Source organism: Centrocercus urophasianus, unplaced genomic scaffold (genome assembly GCF_019232065.1).
Source record: "Centrocercus urophasianus isolate 14NV4802_14NV808 unplaced genomic scaffold, USGS_Curo_1.0 seq_11, whole genome shotgun sequence".
Taxonomy (NCBI): Eukaryota; Metazoa; Chordata; class Aves; order Galliformes; family Phasianidae; genus Centrocercus; species Centrocercus urophasianus.
The window spans coordinates 89,140,815-89,156,595 of NW_024884253.1; the positions used below are offsets into that span (position 1 = coordinate 89,140,815).

General features: G+C 37.3%; 1 protein-coding gene across 1 annotated transcript in view; it reads right to left on the bottom strand.

The window, feature by feature from the left end:
- Positions 1-15,781, bottom strand: part of RECK (reversion inducing cysteine rich protein with kazal motifs) — a 64,809-nt gene that overhangs the window by 11,074 nt on the left and 37,954 nt on the right. The window contains exons 8-17 of the mRNA XM_042809151.1: positions 14,441-14,474; positions 13,313-13,510; positions 10,551-10,818; positions 9,166-9,345; positions 8,037-8,249; positions 7,201-7,337; positions 6,346-6,486; positions 4,288-4,476; positions 2,049-2,171; positions 1,366-1,537 (exon numbers count right to left, since the gene is read on the bottom strand). Of these exons, the coding sequence (XP_042665085.1) occupies positions 1,366-1,537; positions 2,049-2,171; positions 4,288-4,476; positions 6,346-6,486; positions 7,201-7,337; positions 8,037-8,249; positions 9,166-9,345; positions 10,551-10,818; positions 13,313-13,510; positions 14,441-14,474 (1,655 nt within the window). The remainder of the gene's footprint in view (positions 1-1,365; positions 1,538-2,048; positions 2,172-4,287; positions 4,477-6,345; positions 6,487-7,200; positions 7,338-8,036; positions 8,250-9,165; positions 9,346-10,550; positions 10,819-13,312; positions 13,511-14,440; positions 14,475-15,781) is intronic.

Sequence of the window (15,781 nt, forward strand, 5' to 3'; positions counted from 1 at the left end):
TTTTCCTGTTGTATTAAATGCATACCTTCCATAGTCTTATCTGTGAAACATTTGCCATGTCTGGCAAGATATCCTCTACTAGATACAAGACAACCAAGGGGATTTGAAAAATAGACCAGTGGAAGTCCAAATTGCTTTTCCAACAATCTCCTTTCTCTACAAATTACAGTAATCACGTACAGTGCTCCCTTACTCTTCCTCAGCGTTGCTGTCTTAAGCATTATTTATAAAAGGAAAGACTCAGAAATTCTGAGATTCAGATGCTTTAAAAATACTAATGGAACATAAAGTTTTGAATACATTCTAAGCACTTGAGAAATGCTTTAAAATGAAGTTTTACATGCTCAGTTATGTTTTCAGACATACCCAGAATAACCTGTTGTGTACAGTCTTAAATAAGTTGAAGTTCTAAGCAAATGATTATTCTGTAAATCTGAAAAGATCTGAAAAGATTTACAGAATACTTTCCAGATTAAAAACATGTAAGTTAAAGAATGCATGCCAACAATGCAGCTTTAAAATTTGTAGTCTCAATACCTCAACTTCTATTACAGCTGCAAAACAATATTGTTTTGTCTGCAGTTTTCTGCCTTTAAATATATAGGGAAAAAAATGTTTTCATCATTTGTCATGAAAGCAAAGTATTACACAACCTCTTATGGTAGTTTTCTTTCCAAATAGAAAATTTACCATTCCAAATCGCACAAGACTGAGAAAATGAAGAACTCTGTCTGAAGACAGAGACTAAAAGTAAAAGCCATGGACTTTGATCTCTTGAAGAATGTTCAGACTTTGTCCTGCCACTGGCATAAGTCAGTTTTTGTTATATTTCTCTATGCAGATTTTTCTCTTACATAAAAAAAAATCCAGAGTGTACAGAGATGGTTTTCACAAGCCAACAATGAAATTCTGTCAGAGAAACTTAAAACCTTCCAGTGTTACAGATATTTTCCAAGTTCAGAAATTAAAAACACAGATCATTAACTGAATAAGCAGCAATGAATTAAAATTTTCAATTCAGGCTAATTTTCTTTGGTGTTAGAAGAAATTATGAATCAGAGTAATAAAATGTCCAACAAACTTTTTTCTCCCTTTTTTTAAAACTACACATGAATACTGTCTTGTGTCTAGAACTGAGATGTGAGTAAGAAATATAAATGATTCAGCACTATATACAGAGAACCAAGAATTGGCAGGTATTACAGTCCATTGCTACAGTAAGTGAATAATTTAATATGTAAAAAGAGACTACTGTTGTCAAACCATTCCAAAGCAAACCATTGCTACACAATATACGTTCACCAAAGAAAAAGGTCCGTTTGCCTTTTAAGCAGATGTCAAAGCGTAAGAATATCTTGGTTTTACCTTTGATTTTTACTACAGGGGTTAGGGTTACAAGGATCCTTGGAAATACACGATCCAAATTCAAACTGATTGTCTTGGAGGCCAACACACCGAGCGATACATGCACTTGGGTACGTGCGCCCGTTCTGACCACACACTGGTACAAACTGATCTACACAGTTACATGGCAAACCTGCAAAAGCAACACACAGAGCAAGGGTATGGTTCACACTTATTTTCTCAGATGAAAGACACACTCGAGGTCACTAAGCCATCCTAACATCCAGGAAACGTGAAGACGTACTGTTCTCTTCAACCTCGCAGCTGATAGCTGTTAGCAATTAATTAAGCAATGCTGTGGCACATACACAGTTAGGTGTGGTAGGAAAGGAAGTCTGTGTTCTACCCATTTCCTCATTCTACTCAACTTTCTTTATCGTTTCCACAAACTCCTTGTCTGTCACTCCCAGTGGCATTGTCCTGTCTGCCTGTTTCCACAGACTACCTGAGGTTTAATTTCCCTGTACTGATTTAAAAACTAAAACAATTTTTTTAAGAAAGCGTTTTCTTCCAGAAGTGCAGGTTGGACATTAAAAAATAAACAGTTGAAAGAATATCTTCATACTGAATCATTCCATAGAAAGAATTTAGAAGCTAATCCTTACTCTAAGAACAAAGAACTTACAGTTTCTGTTGTTTATTACCTGTAAACTTCCGACGTTCATCTTCTGAACTGTGCTCAGTTAAGCACTGACGTGTGGAACATATCAAGTTCCCAGCAAAACATGAACAGACATTGCAGTCTATATTAAAAGATGTCCCATGGCCTTAATAACAAAAATAATTAAGTAAATGTATCCGATTAATACAAGCATACCAGAAAACAGTAAGAACAGATAAATGTTTTAATTATTGTTACCTTAATTTCAGTTTCTTTCAGAACTGCAATTTCTGTCTCGTTTGTGTGCGTTACTTTTTCCTTAGTATCCTTAGTGCGTTACTTTTTTGTCAAGAGGCAAAAAGCATGAAAGTAACCATGCCCCACAAAAATCAGGCAATTTTCTCTAATCCCTTTTCAGAGGGTTCAGTTTAAAGATTACAATTCTTGAAAAATAATAATCTAGCACAAGTAAAATCCTCAGCACTTGAGCAATTTGGAAGAGATACTCCAAGGCAAATGACAGCTGACCAACAGAGAGTGGAAGAAGAAAGCACCTGTAGCATAAGAAGCTGTTTAAAACACAGAACTAGACAAGAAAGGATTTTTTGCAGCAGTTTCCAAGAAAAGTTTCCAAGATTTGGAGCATACACTAAAAAGAATATTTTCTTACGTGATTCTATAGAATTAAAAAAGTAACTGACTTTCAATCTGTTTGAAAGCTTTCACAGAATCACAGAATCACCCGGGTTGGAAGGGACCTCAAGGATCATGTAGTTCCAACCCCCCTGCCTAGCAGGGCCACCAAACACACACATTCAGATCAGGTTGCCCAGGACCCCGTCCAATCTGGCCTTAAACACATCCAAGGACGGGGCATCCACAACCTCCCTGGGCAGCCCGTTCCAGGGCCTAACCACTCTCCTTGTATAGAACTTCCCCCTAACATCCAACCTAAATCTTCCCTCCTTCAACTTCGATCCATTTCCCCTAGTCCTGCTGTTGTCAGCCCTTTTGAAGAGTTTACTCCCCTCGTGGGTGTAGGTTCCCTTCAGGTATTGATAGGCTGCAATGAGGTCACCCCGCAGCCTTCTCTTCTCCAGGCTGAACAAGCCCAACTCCCTCAGCCTGTCCTCATAGGGGAGGTGCTCCAGCCCCCTGATCATCTTAGTCGCCCTCCTCTGGACCCTTTCCAAAATCTCAATGTCTTTCTTGTACTGAGGGCTCCACACCTGGACACAGTACTCCAGATGGGGCCTCACAAGAGCCGAGTAGAGAGGGACGATCACCTCCCTGTCCCTGCTGACCACCCCTCTCCTGATGGAAAGCTTTCAGAGACTGTTAGCTTCCATGATCAAAGACAGAACTCGGTAGATAACAGGCTGGACTATTTGATAGACTGACTGGATGAAGAATTGGTGAGAGGGGGAAATGTCTTTAAATAAAAAGAGGGGAGATACAGATGTTATGTGGAATTTTTTCACTCAGAGGATGGTGAGGTGCTGGTCCAGGCTGCCCAGAGAAGCTGTGGATGCCCCATCCCTGGGGGAGTTCAAAGCCAGTGATTCTATGATGTCACATTGTGGAGGTTAAAATACCTTACTGACTGAGAGCTCTGTGAGAAATATACCAGGGAAAGCAAGCTATTCAGTTGCTATGGTAACATGAGTGATTAAGTGCAAACACAGAAGGAAAAAAAGTAAAGTCCAACAAAACAAAGGTTTAACAACTGCTTTCAGCACATGAATGTTCAAAGTCCCTGAATATTTTACAGCAGATTTACACAAAGTATCACTAGTTTTGTATCTGCAGAGCAATGCATACTGGTTTAAACCTCAGCACCAAGCGTGTTTAAAGCAAAGAAATTTGTTCTACTGTGTTTGCTTCATCCCTGCTGCCTACTGACTCTCCTCAGATCATTTCCGTGACAAAGCTCTCATGAGCAAGTTCTGCTATCACAAAAGAAGCCAGGTGCTATGGAGTACTATAAAATACAGGGCATGTGAAGGAAGTCAGTGACCTTTTGGTTGAAAAATGGCACACTAAGAACAACTTACAAAGAACTTTCATTACTTTAGTCAGACTTTATTCAGTACTGACTTAAATAATGCAACTCCAGCATATAAAAGTATTAAACAAGTGTTACATATGAGGAAGCAGGTATTAATCGCTGTATCTTCTGACAAACTTTGCATTCTATTCCTCTGATCTTCATACGCAACTCAAATTTCATTACTTAAGGAAAAGGTGCTCTGTAAAGATATAATTACCATTCTGATACTTACTTTTTTTTTGTCCTCCAACAATGCATGATTTTTGGAGGTCAACACAATGCATTTCTACACAATTTTCTAGCAATCCAGTGTGTCCACAAGTACAAATCTTGTAACAACCAACATCACCAGCTGAGGATGGAACCTGAATAAGTGTACCTTGACGGACAATAAAATCCGAGGCTTCTCCCAGTTTGCAGCCTGTATACAAAGACAAATGTAACCAAAAATATATTTAAAATTTGAATTGGAGTGCCACTACGAAAACCACTGCTGTTTGATTTGTTTAAAAGAAAAAGAAAAAAAAGCCAAAGTAGTTTTTCTCTACCCTTCCCTTATTACAGCAACAAGTAGGAGAAATGGAAGATAACTGAGGCAGTGTCATGAAGTACTTGCAGAAACACCACTTAAGATAAAAAGACTCATAGTTTCAACGTCTGTCAAGTAACCCTTATGTTCCACAGTTGTTTAGAAGTAGGAGACATATGTGATGTGGTAAATTCCACATTCTCTGTCACCTCCTCTAGTAAAAGTGCTGCTGCTGCAAGCAATTCAGGTTAAATATCAGTGCTTCTCACTCTCCCTCACTCATACAACGGTTTTAAGCAGTTACCAAATTTCCTCTTTGCTTCAAGATCCACAGGTGATTCCTCATATCACTCAGTGATACCTTCTGATTGAAAGGGGGCAAAAGAATTTCAGCAAGCACTGTTGATGTCTAAGGTAGAACAAAGAAGGGGCTGTAGAATCTGGACACAGTATGATCTCCCACCTCTTTTTGCAGATTCAAACCTTATCACCATCACATATCATCACCATCGAAGCCTGCTATTCTGAAGTTAGATAACAAGCTCATTCTACATGAGGCATTCTCTCAAAATCAGTTCAAGTTAAAGCTCAGTACAGAAGTTAGACAACTCCTATGTTCAAAAAAGTAGCCGCCAAATGGCCATGAATTCCTTTCTAGTAAGATGCAGCTACGTTATCACTCATCCAAACAGCAGCAAAAATGCAGTCAGTCGTGTACTTTTGCATCTCCAGTCTTCATCTTTAATAAGAAGTACCATTGGCCTTATGTGGAAGGACAAAACAGCAATACAATATTCATTACTTGTGTCTTTGTTGTTTCCCAAACTCAGTGTCACTTTCCTCAAAAGTACAAGCCTACAGATTTTGTAGAGACATGGAGTTCATTTGCCTTGGAGTTTTGATACTTGGAGTTTTCCCGAGTCAATAAGCTCATAGTGGTGCCAGTCATTAAAGGGCAAAGATGCTTCATCACTGCTGCTAGCTTGAAGAGTAGAGAGAAAGAAGGACAGGCAAATAAATTACATCCATGCCACTTTCTTCTCAAGTCCTGGAACTCTGAATCTTGTGAAGTAAAAGACTGTAGAAACAAGGAAGCTCTTACGCAAAAGTATTCACTTGGGCTGAACTACTCGCCTTTGAGCCACTAAAGAGGGATCAAGATGTTGTTCTGGTCAGTGGTGGATTTGGGACAACACATAAGATACCATCTTGAACTTCAATGTAATATCAGAATTGCTGTGCCAGAGCAAGTGCACATCCTTCATCCTCCTGCATTTGATCAGATTCTCAGAGCTCTCAGAATGTCGTTCCAAGGCTGACAGCCAAATTTTCATTAATTTCAAGGCAAGAGACAATGTGCTCTTATTTGACCAATGAGGAAAATTATATGGATATGGCTAACAAATACAGGGTAACACGCTATTGTATTTGGAGCTGCAGTGAACTGAAGTGTATTTTTCAGTACTGTATGCTTGTAATTTTAAATAGCGGGCAGGATGGCTAGAGATCATGTATGGATATTTATTTCTTCTGAAGAAAAATTAATTAACAGTATTTTTAAATTAAATATTACATTTTAGTCAAGAATAACAATACAAAAATAAGAACCAAGAAGATCTGCAAAGCGTGCTACAGGTTTTGAACAGATAATTGTGATAATAGTTCTTGTGGGATATCAGCAATTCATTTTAAAGCTTTCATAAATTTTTCAGTAAAATTTTTACCACCAAAATTTAGGCAAACAGAAGTTCAAACCCTTACCTGGTACACACAGATATGGAAGACACAATTCTCCAGACTGACATCCTTTTCTATTTACTTCACACAACTGATTAGCTGCACATGGATTTGGATTACATGGATGAGTAACATCTTCCACAATGTTTCCTAAAGAACTTGGACCTGAAAGCAAAGTATACAGCATCTACAATGATTTAAATGAGGCTAATTTATCTACAGGAAACATGGCATTTGTTACAGACAGTAAAACCTTATTTTTGAACACTATTAGATCTTTTTTATATATAACTTTTAATTATACTTGTAAAACCCTGACATGACAACATGGTTTGTCAAGTTTAGTACTCAATCATGGAAGTACTGACCCAAGTGATTCTTCACAAGCAAAATACAATTCCTTATCTTGCTTCTCTATGATTTTCCTCTAAATGACAAAAGGACAAACTGACAATGACTGCTAGTTCAATCAAGAAAATTCTTATGGTCAATAATTAAGAAATTATTGGTTTGAAGTAGACTTTATGTTGTACCAAGTCTGGTATCACTGATAAAGTTTTATTCTATATTTATTTATTTATATTCTTCAGAATTAAATTCACTAGTAATACTCTCCAATTCTCCTATTACAAGAAAGGGAAGACAAACAAAGCAACTAAATGGAAAGAACCACCCAAAGCTTTAATACACCATCTCTCTGGAATCAGTTTATAAGTTTAGCAATACTTTCAGCTGTAGCTTTAACCAAAATTTTACAAAGCTCCAATTTTGTACAAGAATTCATTTTATTTGAAAGAAATAACAAATGATTAACAGTAGTGATAAGCACTCAAAGCATGTTGGTTTTCTAATTTGTTGTTTACATATGTCAGTACTTACTCAGGTATGTATCCAAAGGAATGCAGTTCTCCAAGTCATCTGTTGGAGACAAGAGCTCACAAATACTTTCAGCTGAGTGGCCTTCAGGGAATTTATTATGATCTCCACATTTCTTTAGTATTTCCACACAATCTGATCTGCAGGTGAATAAACAAAAAGAACTTAATGAACACCACTTAAAAAAGAAAAGGTCTTGTATTACTATTCTTCTCTTCCTCTAATTCCTGTAATTCCTGCTGCCTCACAGCAGAGGAATGGATATACTTCACATACACTCACACTCACACACACACACACACACACACACGCGCTCTTTTGGGCTTGATGAGCTTTGTTTGTTTTCTATGACTTCATTTGCAAGTATCTTTTAAGATCCAGCATTTCCTTGGGTTCAACTTTATGGGTTTAAATCACATCTCACTACTGGTACATATTAACTGGTTTCTCTTCTACCTGGTCATGTATTTCAAATTTTGTTTTTCCTTTAAAACATGTGTTTTCCAGACTTGTCATATGAAAATAGATCCACAAATGAAAAAAAAAAAAAGGGAGTTTCATAGATAAGAGTTAAAAAACCAAACAAACACAAAAAACAACAAACAATCCATTTTCAACACCTATCCATTTCATTTGGAGGCAAGCATCTTCAATTTGCAGGGATGGAACACTGCAAAGAATTATTACAGGGATGAAGCAACCATGAAAGCTTACACTCCCTCTGTGTTTGCTCTGCCATGTTTTCCTAACAGCAGTCATACACAATTCTATGGTAATTTTTCAGTTCTCATTAAAATCCTTAGCAAAACCTCTGTTTTTTTTTTTTTCTTGGTACTTACTTGCAGATAATACTTCCTCTAGATTTGCTGTGGCAAGGTTTAATCTGCAGTGAGCAGGCAATTGCCTTCCACATTTCTGGTTGGCATTTATTAATATCAAGAACAGGAATATTTATAAATGGCATCTTAATACTCCCTTTTTCCCAAAGCTTCATGTCATTCATGGCTCCTTGGTCTGACTGCGAATTGCAGCTTCTGAAAAGTTCTGTTGGTCTTAAAAAAAAATTAAGAAATTGCAGGTATACAAGAGAAAGAAAACACCACACATTTTACCTTTCACTATATGAATTCTACAGCTTTGAAATGGCTTGCCTGTCGTGGCATAAAATACAGGAATCCTTTCCACAGTTAAGCATGACCAAAACCAGTTTAATTTCTATCTTTAAGAAAAATAGTCTCTTGAAGGCTCAAGGCCAAAATGCCTTCTTCACTTCCCTCTCAGATCACGCATCATTCATTTTTTTCTTACCTGAAGAAAACTGACATACTGAGCAAACATTTAAATGCACTGAAAATCTGCTGGAACGTTTTGTGTCAAATCACTAATGTAAGTTGATTTAATTTTTGCCCGGGCTGCATTTATCACATTTACTATTCAGTATATAGTGGCTGTATGACCACAGAGTGGCACGGTGACGTATTTCAAAGAAAAGCCAGAAATCCCTGCCAGCTAAATGATAAAATGTCAAATGTACTTTTGAAACTCAAACATGACTTAACTAGTAACCTCGCAATGACTAATTCAGGCAGCACTTAAAATTATACATTTTGTCCTATAGAGAATAAAACCACACAAATAGCTCTAAAAGAAAAAGAATTTTGAAAGAAAATTAACACTCTCAGGAAAATGTTATTAAGTAACATATAAACTTGAGAATTCTTTAACTTATTTATAATGCATAATATTATAATATTGCAGCAAATATGGTTTACTTGCCTATATATTAAGACAGAGGAATATACTGCTAATATATGATGGCATTTTACAAACTCATGAGTTTATTCTAATGTTCTAAACAACAACTAACTTTACAATATCTGAAAGCTAAATATAATCAAGCCTGAAAAACATATTTTTTAATCAAAGCACAAAAATTATTTTTTAAAATATCCAGTGTCTCTCTCCTACCTGTTATTAAAATTAGTGCAGTAAGAAAGATTTCTACAGCCCAGCTGACAAGGTTCTCGTACATCTGCTAAACAGGTCAACATGGAAACTTCAACTGCATTATACTCACAAAAGCGATCAAATTCTTGCCAACTCTGTGAACTGCCCCAGCTCGTGCTATAAAGCTTAGTGCAGAGCTCCCTTGGAGGGAAAGAAAAGTAAAATCAAGTGAAAAGAACAGCAGTTGTTCAGCTATAGCAGAGCCTGTAGTCTCCTTGCTGATTACAACAGCCTGCACTGACTAGAAATTTGTGGTAGTGCCAATACGTTCTGCAGGAGTATCCAAATGTCTTCTAAGCAAATAGCCACTTCCCAATGGGTTCAGTTTTGCTTAAGAATGTTAGCAAAATTTTACACCACTAAGACTGAAAGACTTCAGAATATAAAACATTCAACATAAATGTAATACCTGGAGTCTGAACTTTGATAGATAATAAATCTAGTTAACACAACAATAAACAATTTCTAATCCCACCCTTTATCTTCAGATCACACCTATTCGTGTTACAGAAAAGACCAGCAAGCAAAATGCATTTCTTCCTTTGCCATGATATTTGAAACAAGTGCAAGTGTTTGAGATTTGTCTAGTGTTAACAACACTCAGGGCCCCTTTGTTCACAGCAATATCCCATAAACTACGACTGTCCCCACCAAATGAAGGTATGGTACTTTGTTATAATGTTAAAGTCTACTGCACATTGAAAACGTTAAGAAAGGATCAATTTTAAAGAAATGATTATTACAGCAAGCAACTAAAAGTTACTGTATTAACTGCCCCGTGCTACAGCATTCTACATAATAACGAAATTCTAGGGCTACACTACAAAAAAGACCGTAAAGCAGGAGGTCTGCTGCTCTGCTAATGAAAACTTACGCATAAAAGAAAGCAACAGCTCAGAATTAAATTTCACCTTGTCAAACTGATGAATTTAAAATGTAGCAATTATCTTTTCAAAGTGGATGGACAATCACTCTGAACTAAAAAGGGCCCAATAGCAATTATTTGTAAGAATGCTGTTCATTGTCATCAGCATCTTGATAAAATCTCTTCAGCTTACTTCAATACTAGTATTACCACAAGTAAGGTATAGCTTTCATTAATTTCAGTGTGTCTGCTACATTCTGCCAGTGCTAAAAATGAGAAGTTTGATTTTTCCAATGGAACAGTTTTTGTTTTTGTTCTTAAGTAAACATGACACTCATGAGACTACCTAAACCTATTTTGCTTCCGCGAATTCACAGAACTCATTATTTAGATGTACGCAGTTAGATTTGGGCAAAAGCCTGACATAAAACAACTTCTGAAGCCTTTCCACAGTTGGAGAGGAAGGTAGAGAGATACTGACCTACATGTGGAAGAGTTTGCTTTAGAACAGCAATGAAGTTTTGCTCCATCGAGGCCTGTTGAAGGTGGAGGGTGCACAGTGACTCCTGGGTGAACAGACCTTGAACTCTCAAGAAAACATTGCCAAAGTGGATCCTGAGGAAGAGGCATCGTTTTGCAGCCTTCTATAAGTCCATCAACAATTTCAAGCTCTGTTTTCATTGACATTAGAATTCTTTTACAAGCAGTCTGACATGCATAGTCTTCTGCTCTATCACAGCAATACAAACCTGTTTAAGAAATAACAGTTAATTTTCAAGCATACAGCAACAACCAAGAAACATGACATAAAAGCCCTCACAGAAAAATTGTTACAGGGCACTTTTCTTCTAAAAAAAATAGTTAGTTAGTTAGTTGGGAGGTGAAATGAGAAAAATAGCAGCATTGTTACCCCAGCTTTTAAGAGAGCAGACATCAAACTTAGTTAGCTGAGTGCCCTTGGAATTTGCTTTTGAAGACTTCATAGTCCCATGAGAGACAGTCACTTTTTAAGAACTACCTTTACAAAACATGGGAGCAGGCAATCTCACTGTGTGACAAGCCAAGCAAACAGGGCGTTAGACTAACTTAGCTGAACAGGGAACTCCTCCTGGAACTCAAGCTCAAGAAAGTCTATCATCTCCCTAAACAAGGTCAGGCCATACAGGAAAATAACAGAAGTGCAGTTTGCATTTTCAGGAAGAAAACACAGACAGTCAAAGCTCAATCAGAATTAAAGCTAGTCAGTGATTTTTCAGATAGCAACAAAAGGGCTTTGAGTATGCCAATAGCAAGAAGGCGTCTATGGAAAATACTGGACCATTACTAGATGAAACCAATCATTTGATAAATAGGAATTACAAAATGCAGAAACATTCAGTGTCCTTTTTGCTTCTGTCTATAATATTAATGATGGGCTCCTGAGTTCCCCAAGTCCATTGAGCTAGACGACCTAACTGGGGGAGAAGCAACTTTCTCTCCATTTGTGGATGCCAGAAGTGTAAGGAACCACTTAGGTCAGCTCAACATTTTTAAGTCCACTGGGCCTTACGAAATTTAACCTGGGTTACGGAGTATGCTATTAGATGTTCTAGATGGATAAATCAGCTCAACAGCAGGGCTCGAAGTGTTGTAATACGTGGGGCTGGCAGACAGTCACTAGTGCAGTTCCCTAGAGCTCAACCTTGGGGCCAGTTCTGTTCAACACATTTTACAGATCACCTGTGGATGCAGGAGTTGAACACATCCTTAGTAAATTAGATGATGCTACTAAACTGGGAGGTGCTTGTGACTCAAGATTGAGGAGGAAGAGGCTTTGCAAAGGAATCTAGAAAGACTGGTGCAATGCTGGGAAATTTAAGAAGAACAAATATCAGACCGTGCTTGGGACAGAGTAATGCTAGATGCAGGTACAGACTGGGAATTAAGTGCATTAAACACAGCACAGTCACCCAGTCAAAACAGGTGATTACCCCACTGTGTTCAGCACTGATACAATCTCACCTTGAACACTGTGCAGTTCTGGACTCTACAATATAAAAAGGATACTAAGATACTTGATTGCATCCTGAGGAAGGCAACAGAAATGGTGAAGTACCTGCAAGGCATGCCCTATGAAGAGAGGTTGAGGGTACTGAGCTTCTTAAGCTTGGAGAGAAGAAGTCTGAGGGCTGACCTCATTGCCCTCTTGTGGAAGAGGAAGTAGAGAAAGGTGCTTGACTTTTCTCCCTGGTATCTAGTAACAAGATACATGGGAATGGCTAAGCTTGTGTGAGGACAGGTTCAGAGCTGACATTAGGAAAAAGTTATTTAAAAACAGAGTAATTAGATGCTGGAACAGTCTTTCTAGATAACTGGTTGATGTCTTGTGCCTGTACATGTTAAAAAGACATTTGAATAATGCTCTTAATGATAAACTTTAACTTTGAGTCAGCCCTGCAGTAGTATGATGATTTTCGTAGGTCCCTTCCAACTAAAGCTATTTTCTATTGCATTTTTATTCTACTTCTATTCTATTTCAGATAACATTGCTTCTTGGAAATGCAAACAAGAAAAACAGGAACCAGTATGGAGAATAAAATAATAATAATAATAATAATAATAATAATAATAACCAAGTGCACCTATAAATAAAAGTAGTCATTGTATAAATTAATATAATTACATATTACTAACAAGTGTGTTCATATAGTTTATAGAATAAACAATATTCAATAATATGATGACTGCTCCAAAAGTAATACCTCCAATGCTATTATTTTGGCCCACGGTCAGAGGTTTAAGTTGGTGGTAAGGCAGTAGAGGTTGAACCCTTCTACCAATGTTCTACTACATTTTGTTGCTGTGCAACAGATGGCAGAGAAGGCCAGTCTGACAAAATGCTGTCTGACAAGGAAGCGTGTACCATGCAAAGTGTGGAACAGAATAGGTGTGGGGAAAAAAAAGGCACCCATTGATGTTCATCAGTGCTTGCTGAACATTTCTGGAGACCAAAGAGTGAGGTGAGCCCAGTGAGGTGGTGAGTGGTATGTCTCAGCAGTGACAACAACAGTAGTTCGCCTCCATGGATGCACATTTTTACAAGCTTGGCATGAAGGCTCCTGTTCACTGCTGGTGAAAATGCACACCTCATGGTGGTGACTATGTTGTAAACAGTGGTTTGAAATAAATTGCAGGTATTGCTTTCAGAGCACCTTACACACATTTTGAGAGGAAAAACGTTCATAGAAGAATTTTTATACTTACTATCTGTAGGATTTCTCATTGGATAGGATTGCGTATAGTTGTTCACACAGTGTATCAGCTGAGGGCTAATTGATGCACAGTAATTTTCAACTGCTTTTATTTGTGAAGGACCAGGAGAGGAGTCTGTCCGAAAAATTGCTTGACAATATTCTCGACAGTTTGTATGGTGACCTGCATAACTGCAACAGATTGACCCCACTGGGGAAAAAGAAAGACAAAGAAAAACCCATGGTTTCCTACACAGGGGAACAAAGATGTGACCATGTCTGTACCCCACGTAATGATGCACAAGATACTACTTTAAAAAAGAAACAACACAGAAAAAGCAACGCAGAAGACCAAATTATCTTCAGCAAAATAATCTGTCTACAGAATGCATGGGAATATCTGTAATTAGTCAAAGCACATTTTCTGGTTCCCACCTATCTTGAATTCACATTTAAATCATTAATAAGCCATCTGAATTATATCCTCACATATTTTGCTCCTATTTAATGTAACTAATCTTTCTCTATAACTGAATTATTAGACAAATACAAATGGTAAACAAATAAATATGAAACCAGTATCTCAAAACTCATTTAAACCAAATAAGAGAGAGCTTGAATCATTGCGATTCACACATTTTGCCATGTTATTAAATATACTGTTCTTGAGATGCAGAATCACAGAATTGCTGGGGTTCAAAGGGACCTTATAGACAAACTATTTCCTGTGCCCCGGCTGTGGGCAGGATTGCCAACCACTAAATACTATTATTGGAATTAATTCTGAGACATTGAGTTCTCTGTGCCCAGCTATTTCATTTTCTATAGACAGAAATCAGACAACACAGCACTTGCGTGGCACAAGACTTCAAACATATCTGCTTTATTTTGTTTAAAAAAAACCCAAACATATACAGATACATAAATTAAAAATTGATAGCAATTATGCAAACAGCCCAATCTTCTTACCACTTGAGCAAAAAAAATTAGACATTTGCCTAGCCCTTCTGTGGAACCAAATCCATGTGATTTGCGCACATGTTCGCCTACAGAATTTCTTGCATTTCAGAGGAAGAGTTGTTAGCTTATAAAAGGAAAACTAAAAACAAAAAAACCAAAAAACTATTCATTACATACTTACTTTCATTTCTGTTAATACAACTAAAGAGAGCATTCTGAAATCAAAACAAAAATAGCATTACAAGCCTGAAAACTTCCAAATAAACATTTAGGTGTCCGCTCATTTCCAATGTTTTTGTTCAACTAGTTCAGTTTAACTGGAACAAATAAGAATGCTAAACAAAAGCCCTGAATGAAAGTAATGGAAAGATCAAGTATCACCTAAGTACTGTGAACAATACTAGTGAAGTACATTCAAGCAAAAGGATGATTTTTCTAGATTTCTAGACTACCTTCAAAAGAACATGTCAGAATAGGATATACCAACACGTTTTTGCATGACAATTTTAAAGGATATCTGTGGAAGGAAAAAAAACAAAACAAAACTTTGCATATGCACATGTGCAAACAGAAAATTTCAAGAATCTCATCAATATACCTTAAAATCTAACACATGCTATCAATGCCATTGAATTACAGTCACCAAATAGTACACCTGGGGGATACTCAACATGTTAAACTGCAGAAGAAAGAGGCAAACACACACATCCAATTGTTTGGTTTCAGAGGCTCTATAACGCACAGGACGACTGACTGACAGACTGCATAGTGAACTCCTGCCCAAAATAACCACTGTCTTCCCCACATTTCTTCATCAAGCACTGCATATAAGCTTTCTGGAACTCAATGGAAAGGTGAAGTTCTGAGGCTGAAGTTCTAAAATACAGTTGCCAGTTATGAAAGATGAAAATTACACGATTCTGAAAAAGAAATATGAAGCCTTTCTACACTTGCAAGGTTATCAAAAGTGACCAAGACCATTAACATAAAGACAATATAATCCACATCTTCATAAACTTCCTGATCTCCTCCATTTCTCCTATCGCCATCTAACAGGATTTCTGTTAGGAGAAATCGAAATTCCCTCAGTAGCATCTAAAATTTGTTTACTCAGAAGACTTCACGATCCTTTCCTCAGCTGGATTTTCTACAGCTGAATCTTCTGATTGTGGGAACCCCCCCTGCACCGCAAAACAAAGCACAAAGATGCCAAGTGGGCTACAAGTCAAAAAGCAGCATGCTGAGGTCTTCCATTATCAACTGGCCAGAGGGCAGCAGCTGTCACTTTCTCTTTGGCAAACAGTATAAATAAGTATATAAAATTTTCTTGAGATTCTTCCTCTATGTTATTTCCTCATATTTACCACATTGCAGAGAAGTGGGTATCCCCAATAATGGTTTTTTTTTGTTGTTTTGTTTTTTCAAAAATCTGTACTGCTATAAATGGATCAAAATGTTACATTTTCTTCACTTAATTATATTTAAACATTCTATTAGAAATCACCCCGATTTTTCTTTTTCT